The sequence below is a fragment of the Impatiens glandulifera genome, chromosome 2 (assembly GCF_907164915.1).
Source record: "Impatiens glandulifera chromosome 2, dImpGla2.1, whole genome shotgun sequence".
NCBI lineage: Eukaryota > Viridiplantae > Streptophyta > Magnoliopsida > Ericales > Balsaminaceae > Impatiens > Impatiens glandulifera.
Genome location: NC_061863.1, coordinates 39972123 through 39984294, shown reverse-complemented (window position 1 = coordinate 39984294; position 12172 = coordinate 39972123). Strand labels below are relative to the sequence as shown.

General features: G+C 29.6%; 1 protein-coding gene across 2 annotated transcripts; it reads right to left on the bottom strand.

The window, feature by feature from the left end:
* Positions 1-455: 455 nt before the first annotated feature.
* LOC124923981 lies at positions 456-7243 on the bottom strand. Of its 2 annotated transcripts, none has more exons than XM_047463995.1 (7): positions 5782-7243; positions 4847-4965; positions 3842-4432; positions 3073-3376; positions 2055-2220; positions 847-937; positions 456-763 (listed from the first exon to the last, which is right to left on the bottom strand). In XM_047463995.1, the coding sequence occupies exons 1-7, from the start codon at positions 6775-6777 to the stop codon at positions 646-648; spliced, it is 2385 nt and encodes a 794-aa protein (XP_047319951.1). In that variant the 5' UTR covers positions 6778-7243; the 3' UTR covers positions 456-645. The 2 variants fall into 2 exon arrangements, with proteins under 2 accessions (XP_047319951.1, XP_047319950.1); XM_047463994.1 differs by having other exon boundaries at positions 847-949; positions 5782-7242.
* Positions 7244-12172: the final 4929 nt, after the last annotated feature.

Below are 12172 nucleotides of genomic sequence, written 5' to 3'. Positions count from 1 at the left end.
TTTTTCTAAACTAAAATTAGTAATTAGGATCTTTACTTGTGAGGTCTTTTGTTTCTATATATTGGAATATATAAGTGTTTGATGTTGGATTAATTAAGACTTTATTATATTTTTTTAAATATTAATGAATGAAAAAAATATGTTATTTGAATTCTTAATGGGTCAAAATATTATAGTGCTCTTTCATATTTAAATTTAGTTTATTTTCTAGAGATGTTTTAAAATAATTTATAAACTATTTTAAAAAAATGATTGAATTGATTTTAAGAAAGTGAAGTATTATTTTTTTTTGTTAAAAAGATTTTAAAATATTAATATATAATAATTTTGTTTAAAAAGAAATAAAAGATATTTAAATACTGAATTGAATTATGTAAATAATAATATTTAATTATGTCAAAATTATTTGAAAAATTCATTCTTTTATATTTAACAAAGTAAAAGAATAAACTAAATTGAGAAAGAATATTTAGCTGGAAATTTTATTTAAGAATGAATCAGCAATAAAAAAAAAAAAAGGAAGATACACCCTACAACAAGTGATAAACATGAGGAGCTCATAGGCTACATATAATAACAACAGCTCCATTTTTAATGTGTTGTTCTTCTCTATACCACTTCATTTTTTTTTACAAACAATTTCTTCTATAATATTGAGTAAGCTCGAATCACTTCAACAATTGGTGCCCTACACAAAGGGCACTTTCCTCCTCCTCGGACCAACTCATTAGCACATTTTGAGCAAGTGCACATGTGCCCACATCTGCACATAAGAGATCATATTCATTCAATGATATACATGTAAAAATAAAACTACTAGTGTGTAACTATTCATGTAAAACTTACCTATATAGTAAAGAATCAATATGGCTGTCACAACAAACGCAACAAGTACCCTTTTTCACGTGTCCCCATTTCGATCCATCCTCCGAAGTTTCTGCTACTATCCCTAAGATTTAATTCATTACCATAACTCAGTCAACAGAGAGTATGGCTTTGTAGTATCTTTTGAAATGGAATCAAATTCAGTTGTTAAATAAAAAACCTTAATTTACTTAGTACCTACACCTATAATGGAATGTATCTTGGTACTTATATGAGGGGAAAGAGTTAGGGCTAATGAATAAAAGGGGAGACTAATCAATGCCCTATGTTGAAGGGTTAGGAATAAAGGCGGTTTATTCGCAAAAAATTAGTTGAATACTCTTTTAGAGTTTCTATTCTCTTTCATATCCATTTGTATTCTCCTTAACATCTAGGATTCTATCTTCCCACTCTAATTCTCAATTGCTCTTCTTTAACTTGTTAAGAGTTCTATCTTCTTTCTCATCTCAAATACAATTCCATTATTAGTGTAATTTCAAGGTTTATACATAATTCTAGTACAAGTAGACAATATAAATTCATTATTAAATCGAGTTAAATTCATTATATAAAGATTAATTTTTTCATGTTTACCAATTCAAAATTTGATAACAACTGTTTTGTTATGGAAAATTTTCAGTGTGTATATATATTTAGATGAAAATTGTGATAACTAAAAATTTCTGGACCACAATCCAACCATTTGGCACGAATTTAGGCCCATGTTTTCAAGCGTCCCTATAAGTCCAAAAAATGAATTTACGGGCGTGTCATTACTCCCCAACCCTCCTATAGTAAGAGTGAAATGGTAGAAGTACAAATATAAAAAGTGAATAAAGAAGTAGACAATTTTATACTAGATGAAGTTTCTTCTAATTCAATCCAAAAATAATCTATACCAGTTTTGGCGATTCTTCAATGTGATTGTGACAAATTATTAGTTTCCAAATAGGCACAATACCCTTATAGAACAGTCAAACACTTATTCCTAAATGAGATTGAGAGATCAAGGGTGACCCAATGCTCACTTCCTACTCTATTTAAGAATGATATATGTTATAAGAAGGTCAATTTATAATAGCCTATGGTCAATGCCCCTAACCATAACTCGTTAGCAAAAGTGCAAAAGAAGCTATATATAATAGATGCTTCGAAGCCGTGTAAGTAATAACATGATCAAATACACTAACCTTCTCCACCAGAAGAGCGATTTAGAGCTGAAGAAACCTCCTGCCTTACAGAGCGTTGGAGCTCCAGTTGCATGTCCATGCAAGCTTCCAGCATCCTCTGCATGTGGTTCATACCTTGCTGAAGTCTGGCCATATCCGCCCTAAGATCATTAATCATCTCCCATTCCTGTCTCAGTAAGGAATATACAATCACAATCAGTTTATCCAACCAGATTTAAATCATCGCATATATTTAGCATAATTTCTCCAATTTAAAAATGGGAAGTTCAATGTGTGTATATTAAATTCTCCATTCTTTCTTTTTTGTTAGGACTAGAGAAATCAAGAAACTCCACAATTTTTTAAACAACATCAATACTATTAAGGTTCAACATGCATCTCTAATTGGATTCAAATAACCCTTCATCGTCAATCAAATCAACAAGCTAAAAATTCTAACAATACCCTTCCTTTAATTACTCTTCCTTTAACAGATAAGTGTGTTTAGCATTTTTATTAGCCTGTCCCTCCTAGGGAGGCATACAACTATGATCATATAAAGCTTTGTCATGTCCAGACAGTTGATGCATGATAAAGGTAGGTTAGTTATATAAAAATATACCTGCCTGTCAGGATATTAAATAGCAACATGCAAAATTGGAGAAAAACAGGGTCCTGGGTAAGGAACAGGTAACAATGACAAGAGAGATCATACAATTTCGTTTTGGATTTCATTAAGCCTGTGTCAGTGTGTGTGCCATGCATCTAGTTATTAATTGAACAAGCAACTTAACACTACTCAACAAACAAGCTAAGCTAAGATTAACTCTTTGTATTATTTATTACTCAATCATTAGTATGATATTAAAGATTTTCTCAGTAGCATTCATATTGGAGGAAAAGTCTAAGCTAGCAGCAAAGCCTTAACCCAGGGTTTAGAGTTGTTTATCAATAATCCGACAATCGTTGTGATTTAGTGCCACTGCTAGTTAATGTTTGGAGCACTAGTTAAATGATGATTACAGGATATGGGACTCACAAGTTCAGAGCGATTCATGCTGTGGCGGGTCCAGCTAGAATGATGCAAATCCTGATGCCAAAGTGGTTGTGGAGGAGGTACTGGTGGGGATGGTAGCACTAGTGAAGGTCTACCAATATCAATTTGATCTTCATTCTGCTCTTCCCTCTGCTGAGCCAGATCATGGTCAGGTGAAGCAGGAATTGGCAAGTTCCTATGCAAATCCCAGTCAATGGGTGCATGGGCTTGCCTCACTACATAGGACTGAATTAACTGATCCAGACTCTCTCTGAAACCACTACGAAGAAGATTAGAAACACTCCTCCTGCATAAACAATAAACAGAATCAAGTTTGATAACTCAACGACAAGGAAAAACAATGAGAAGAAAAAATACTTCTAGTTCAGAACTGACTAGTTACAATATAAAGGACGAGGGTGAGTTTGATAAAATTGAAAATTAATTGCTGAATGAGTTGAGTATCAAAATATAAATGCAAAATAAATCATATGAAAATATGTGAATGTTGACTTGGTGGTATGTATGTTGATTTGATCAAATGTAAAACCAATGTCGCAAAGATACTTAAAGACTATTTTAACGTTATAATAGCGTAAGTTGATTAATTTCAAGGTTAAAGTTGTCTTTTGGATGTTCTTATTAGATTACCTAGTTTAGTCAAAAATAGTTTACCGAATTAAGCTATATTTTATAACTGGTCTTTTTTAGCTTAATTTGAGCTCAACCTAAATAATTAAGTGATAAGTTGTGATATCATACTAAAAATTACCTGCTTAAAAGTTCTCTGAGTTCCATACTATACACATTATCATCATCTGGTGGATGGAATCTATTCACTCTTCTGACAGGAACCAAACGGGACAGTCTTGGCCAATCTGAAGGAGAATTTGTCCAACTTTCTACGGTTCCCCTACTTGCATCCTCATTCCAGACATCATGGGATTCTCGTGGATGATCTTCGTCCACGTCCTCATTTCCAGGGGTTTCCTGGTGCCAACTGTTATTAGCATCCATATCCTCCGCATTGTTCTCTCTCCAATCACTAATTTGCTCATATGTTGCCTCTGTCCAGTTTCTTCCCCCATCTTGAGTATCATGGTCCGGAAGATCCTCTCTTTGATCACTGGATGTATTAGTCTCTGAAACTGTGGAAGGATTCGATATACGTTGAATGTTAGTTTCAGTTTCCTGAGTTGTAGGTTCTGGTATCTCATCATCCTCAACATGATTGTCCTCTATGGTATTCACATGAGCCTCATCATTTCTAGAATCAGTGATGACATTGGGGGGAGAAGTATCAGAATGGCTTTCTACTTGTCCTCTGACAATAGTTTCCAATCTTGAGCGGAAACCTTCCCGGCTATAAGAATCATTAGCAAAATAACCACTGTAAGAATAAGATACCATGAAACGCAAAAACTGTGTCAATTTATTCCGTAAACTGTTGTATATCCTATTTGGAAACACTTTTTGTTTCTGGATCTGTGTCCGACAAAATTCTATTTCCAAACGCGATCTCATATATCTAACAGAAAATGTGTTTCCAGATGGGGTCAATACCAAACAATTATACAAATTTACTCCCAAAATCTAATAAAAATTATCATTTCCATGGTTATGCTATCTTATATAAAAACAATAACACCTTTCAGATTAAGTGATGTTCATCGATGAAAATTAAAATATTGCCAAAAGAAAATGACAGATGCATTTCAATTAATGATCAGTCAAAATAGTGAATAATTTCCTGAATCATATCTGTAAAGATGGTTACCTCAAACCCGAAACTGTATGGCGTTGCCTTAACTGAACTAATTCACTTGCTGCAACTGAAGGAGGCCTCTCATTCTCCACAGGCCTCTCATTTCGTAAAAAACGGCCTCTGAGTAGTGCCTATTACGAAAATACAAGTTGTAAATCAAGTAAGAGAACCAACCAAGGCTTGTGAATAAAATAAATCTAAGAAAATCAATACAGAATGTCCACAACTTACTAAGGAGCAATTAATTCAAGGCCAGAAATAGGCAAAAACAAGGCAAGTCTATATGAATTTTGTCGAAATTTCCAGGATGAGAAAAACCCTTACAAGTTACATCTCTCTTTTTTAGAGAGAAAATCCTTACATCTCTTTCCCTTATTGCAATATGCATCTTTTCTCACAAAGTGATGTAAGCGAAAAGGAATGAAGAAGTAACATTTTTATTATTAGAAAATTATATTTCTAGCAATTTCTTCTATTCATGGTGCTTCAGTACTAGATAAAGAAATGGATATGTAGTTAAGCCACACATAAAATTATAAGCATGCTATATAGACATGTCCGCATGAAAATTAATCCTTCTTTTAGAAAAGGAATTTACCCTAACAAAACATTAATACAAAATCTTCCTCCATACAAGTGGTTCTAGTTTTACATACTATATGATTTTGAATGTTTTCCCTAAACCTGCGATGACAAACAATACCTGGAAAAAAAAGAATCGTATGTGGATGAGATTCTGTTTGAAATTTACTGGTTTGTTTCTCATCTGGATCCAGATACAATAAGAAAAATGACAAGTTCCAAATGGAGTCATTTTCAGTCATTTTAAACTTAGAGCTATTTCTCAAAGCAAACATGCATCATACATTAAAGAGTGGGTAATTTACAAAACTACGACAAAAGAACCAACAGATACGTGAGTTCTACTAGAACAAGAAAGAATTTACCTGAATGCGATTGCGATGAGCGAATTCAGAAACAGCTCGATACTCTGACAAGCCCTGAAGCTCCCTCTGCCTTTCACCTTCAATTCGAACAAGTAAATCAACAACAGCTTGCCTTCCTCGTAATCTGAGCCTGTCTCTACGAGCATTCTCTGGATGGCCCTCATCATGGTCAACAATCATACCTTCACGTGGTGGTCCAGACACCTGTTCTTCCCCTCTCCTATTCCCACGAGATCCTCTCTCTTGGCTAGTCATTTGCACCCACTCCCTTACAATTCTAACCCTCTCACGTTCAGTCTCACCAAGCCATTCCGCCCTAGGTCCACCGCTTCTATGAGAAGCATTCGAAGAACGGTCAGTCACACCACTCTCCATCCATCCCCGAGCAATTTGTCTAACCCTCTCCCTTTCAATATCACCGAGATCAGGCGATTGCTCTCTACTAGAACTCTCTCGTTCTTCCCCCCCTCCTCGCTCGTTTTGTGTTTCCATCTGTTCATCCTCCAATTCCCTCCACATCTGCAAGATCGACGACGCCCGAGTGCTCAATCCCTCGACGTTACTACTCTGTCTCCTCGAAGGTGGAGATGGAGATCCCCTCAAGAAAGATGAGTCAAGCATGGAAACTGTCTGGAGACCAGCTAATGCCATCAGCTCGGATTCTCTATTCCTCCTCTCGATTGTAGTGATCATCTCTTGTGCCTGCCTAGCAGCCCAACTACTGAGGATCCGTGAATGACGTCTTCTAACAGCTGAAGATTCAGCCAGATCATCTCCTTCAATATCAGACCTTCTCCTCCTCCGTAAAAGCTGATCACCTTCATCATCTTCGTCCTCAGTAGTAGTTACTGTACGTGGAGAGCTACAAGAAGCAAATGAGATGCAGTCGTCTAAGTGCCCACGAACTAATTCCTCCAATCCTCGCTCAAATTCAGCACGGGCATCAGTTGTGGAACTATCCGACTTCTGTTGCAACTGTTGCCGAATGTCGGTCATCTTAATCAGTTAATCCCAATCTATTCTCTCTAGGTGCACGCGATCAACAGCTTCTTCGATTCTCGGCCAATTAGGAACCTAAAGGAAACACATATTCTAACTAATGGACCTAATTAAGATGCTCAAATTAGGACCAAACCCTAGTTTAAGATCAAAATACATGGAATCACACATAAATTGTGCCCTAATGAGGCTCAGATTGATTGTTCGAAACATTTTAACCCGATCAAAAATGTAAGAATTACAGGTCAAAATCAGATTGATTAATGATAAAAATCAAACAACAAATCTGTCGATACTTGCGAAAACATAAACAGGAACAAGATAATGAATCAAAACAACACTGAGATTGAAATCGAGAAAATAAAAACCTTTAACGAAGTGGTATTTTCCTCTTCCTGTATGTAGCACAATTGAATTGAAGATGATGAAGAGAGAGAATATGAGTGAAATTAAATTATAAAGAAAATGTCTATCAATGAGCACAAATGGAGAGGAGAGAGAGAAAGGGAGGTGACAATTTATAAAAAAAAAATAAAGATTAGATTCTCTATATTATTAAAATATTTTGATTAATTAATATTAGAGAAATGACAGGGAACACTACTTTGGGGAAGCTACTCGTACACCGTGACATGTTGACATGTTGACCTCGTTGTTATACAAAAGTGATCTCATGGTTATATAAAAGAGACCTCGCCCTTCTTGTATAACAACGAGGTTTCTTTTGTATAACAACGAGGTCACTCTCGTATAACAGCGATATCACTTTCGCTATACGAGTAGCTCCCCAAATTAGTGCTCTCAATCATTTTTCTTAATATTATTAGTCTACTTTTTAAATCAATGAAAATTATTTGATAAAAAAGATTGAATAACTAAAAATATCAATATTATAAAAAAAAAATGGTATAATTTTATATTTAAGTAATAATTTAATTGAAAAGTTAATGTTAAAGTAAAAAAAATCATTACCAACCAAAAATATGAAAAAAATAAATAAAAATAAGACAAAGAGAAGGAGAAGAGAGAGTGTATGACAATTCAGAATTGACAAGTAAGGTGAGAAGAGTCCATCTTAGATATGTATTTACACGTCATATTTGTTTTTATTTCTTTAATATTTATTAAACAGTCAACTAAAAAAATTGTGCAAAAATTTTATTATATAAAAGCTAATTCAAATAATCTGCACTTTCTTATTATATATATAAAATGGTTATATTTTGTGTTTATGAATCAAATATAACTATTTTTTCATGATATTTTATTATTAATATGTCAAATGTATTGTTTTTTATATTAAATCAATTTAATTTTCATTCTTAACAAAAGAAAAAAGTGCAAATCTATACCAAACTTAACTTTATTAATATATTTTTAAGTATTATTTTATTATAATTATTAATACAATTATAGTTATTTTTAAAATTATGATAACTAAAGTGGTTTTATTTATAAAATTGAAATAAATAAAATGTGTTTAAGGTTAAAAGTGAATAAAGAATATAAAAATAGAATGTAGATAATTATTTTTAATCAAATTTATAGATAATTCTTAACATACAAATGATTATTTTGTGGATTTTTACTATTTTGATTAAAAAACATTAATACTACTAGTTGTCGATAAATAAATTATTACACCATAAATTTATATAAATAAATAGAAACATAAGGGAAGAAGACAAAATACCACCAAGAAATCCAAACTTTTAGATAAACTAATAAAATGAATTTTCTTTAAAAAAATATACTTTTTTTATTTATATATTAAGAAATTAGCATATTAAAAATTAATCACTTTTTAATTTAAGAATTTTTTAATAAGAATCTAATATAAAACATTTAATTTATTAATTAAAACTTTTATCATTTAAAATAAATTAAGAAAGCATATTAAATTCTCCATATATAAATATTAAATTTATTTATAGGCATCAATATATTTATATATACTAAAGTAATAGGGCTCTATACTTAATTAAATTAACGAGTGAAGATTCTATACTAATAAAATAATATAAATGATATACTTGAAGCATTATGTTAACTATTTAAATAGAAAATACAATATTTTCTTTAGCAGAAATGAAGCTGGTTGTTTTATATGAGTTTTTTTCAGTCAAGTATTAATGATAAATTGACCCTAAGAGGCAAAGGAAAGTGCCATTTGTCAAGCTAATTAATCATTAATCTCATCATCTTATCCCAGCATATATTTTTTTTTAAGAGAAATGATTAGGTGAGAGAATTTGGTGAGGAAAATTTCTTAGCATAATAATCTTATTCGTTGAAAAAATCAAATAATTTCTCTCTTTCCTCCCATTTTTACATTTTTCAACCAATGAAAATGATGTCAAGTCATTCCCTCACCAAATTCTCTTATCAAATTCCCTCACTCTATCACTCCTCTTTTTTTAATTTGATTACTAAGGAACTGAATATTAGTTTGGGATGAATTATTTTGATAAATTAGTTAATTTTAAAATTATACTTATAAGAATACCTTGATATCAAACATAAATAAACGAGCTCGTACTAACAATTATTGAGTTTTAGTCTCAAATATTGATGGTTATGACTCAATATTTAAAATTTAGTTATTTATTTACTTTTTTTTACTTATTTAATTAATATAATTATAGTTGAGAATTTAATATATATTTGATTTTGTATAATATGATTCAAATTTCATAATCATACTTTATATGTAATAAATTTAATTTAATTTATATCATATTAATTAATATAAGAAAAATAGTTATAAACTTAAATAATTAATATCAGCCAAAATGCAAACCAATCGAAAAAGAAACTTACAGCAACCACTACCTCCCTTCGGCTAGAAAATAGTTGTCATTGTTGACAAAATGGGATTAAAATGAGTCATTAGTATTTGGTGTAAGGTATTAATTACATGGATATAAGTTTATAGGTATATATAAATTATATATAAGGAAAACTAAAAAATTATTATACCTTTATATTAATTATATTAATATTTATTTTATAGATAATTTAAATTATTAATAATATTGAAATGAATAAAAATAATAATATATAATTATCATATAAATGTATTTTTAAAATAAATAATACTATTATATAATCTACATTTTTTTATATATATTTTCTTATAATTTAACATATATAAGTATATAAATAAAACTTATTTATATATTAATTAAAATGTATGTACTTTTATAAATATTTGCATATTAAAATAATATTACTTATTTGTATAAAATAAAATATTAATAATAATAATTTTAATAAAATAATATTTTAAATATGAATAGTACTATTAATTAGAAATAAACTATATAAATATAAGTTATATTAATTAATAATATCACTAATTTATATAATTAATTATAAATATAATTTATTAATAATTAAATATAATTTTTTATTTTATAAATTGTTTTTATATATGATTATTATTTTTTAATTAACATTATTAATTTTAAAATAATTATTATATTTAATTATGTATAAAATTATTACATTTAAATTTTTTATACTTAAAATAATATAATTTTTGTTTACAAAAATAAATAAATATATAAAAATTAAAAAATAAATAAAAACAATTAATTGTTTTAAATATAAATAAATATTTATTTATAGCTTATTATTATTAAAATATAATAAAAAATTAAAATTTTAATAATTTTATAAAATTAAAAAGTAAAAGAGAAATATTAAATTTTATAAAAACATACATGTTTCGTGTAATATATAATAGTATGTACTATATTCTATCATTTTCACAGTATAAATTATACTTGTAGAAATTGATTGTAGATAAAATTATTTCACCAGAGTCGGCCTAGTTTTAGGTAGAAAAAAGATAAATATTTAGAATTGTTTTTTTTTTTTTTTTTTTTTTTTAGATTTGAACTCATAATAAAATAAAAGCTCTAAGTTTCTATCTTAAACTATTAAGTTATAATATTTTATGTTTAAAATTTTAATAAATTTAATAAATATTTTTCTATTTTTAATAAATGAACTGTCTTAGGAAATGGGTTGTCCTAACCCGAGGGTTGCTGACTTATCTAGAGCCGACTCTAATTGTAACCCATAACAATTATATTTTTTATATTTTTACTTTTTATATTTTTGATAGGGTTGGGGGAGCACAGAGGCCATGCTTTGAAATCTTAACTCTTCAACCTTAGCTTTGCTCGTTCTTATTATTGTGACAAAATTAACTGATCATCAATTCTCAAAATTGTGATATAATCCTAAGGTTAAAATAATGTTGTTGTTATTATTCAAACATTCATTAATTATTGTTGTTTCAAACATGATACATTATTATTTATTATTTTAGCAATTTTTTTTTTGAAGGAAGGAAACTAGCACAGACACTAGGGTTGTAAACAAAATAGAAACATAACTCACGACACTAGGGTTATGTGTTTAACTCACAGGAATTAGTCGCACTCTAAAGGAGGAGCAGAACTAATATTTATAAAGAAATTAATTAGAAGAATGCGTACATGAATTTAGTACCTCTATGCGAGACTATTGAGCGGTGATGAATAGATGATTGAGTTTAAATGTTTCAACCAATAATTATTATGTTTAATTATCTCCCTAAAAAGAAAATGAGAAATTAACAAAATTTTGGCGAGACAAGCGAAGAGAACTTACCCTTTTTCCGAAAGTTCATCTTTGGTTAGATTGACAAATTGTGAGAATGGGAAGAAGTCGTCTCCTCACTTGGAGGCATCAACGCGAGACAATTACATTGTTCTACATCGTAATGTGAAAATGAGACATCTTAACTCTTATGGTCGTCTCCTCACTTGGGACGTTAATTATGTATTTTGAATGTATATGAGCAATCCTCTTATTCCCATTTTTCATGATAAATTCGATAGAAAAATATGACGTTATTACAATGTCACATTGAACCACATAAGATATAAGATAGTTGTGGACAAGTGAATGTTTTTTAAATATCAAACAAGGATTATTTAGATAAAATTAAGACAAACAGTTCACATGAATTTATAATTTCATTTGATAATTTAGTGAGTCATACTGATTTTTAATTAGTTATTCTACATACATGTACGCTTAAAATTTAAATGATTATGATTGATTAAATCTTTTAAAATTAAGTAAACTATAATGTTGGTCTTTATGGACTTTGCAATGGATTCTTAACTTGATGAAATGTCTAAGAGTTTATTCTAAACTAGTGATTTCTCGAAAGATAGATGAGTTGACTTTGGTTGTAGGTATATATGTTTTAGCATTTTTGTAAAAATAGTTATACATTATTGCTGTTTTGGTAAAGTATTAGGCAATGTTTATATAAAAAAATTGAATACTGAAAACTATATTTTAAGTGCATAATTACTTAAAAATCTGAAGA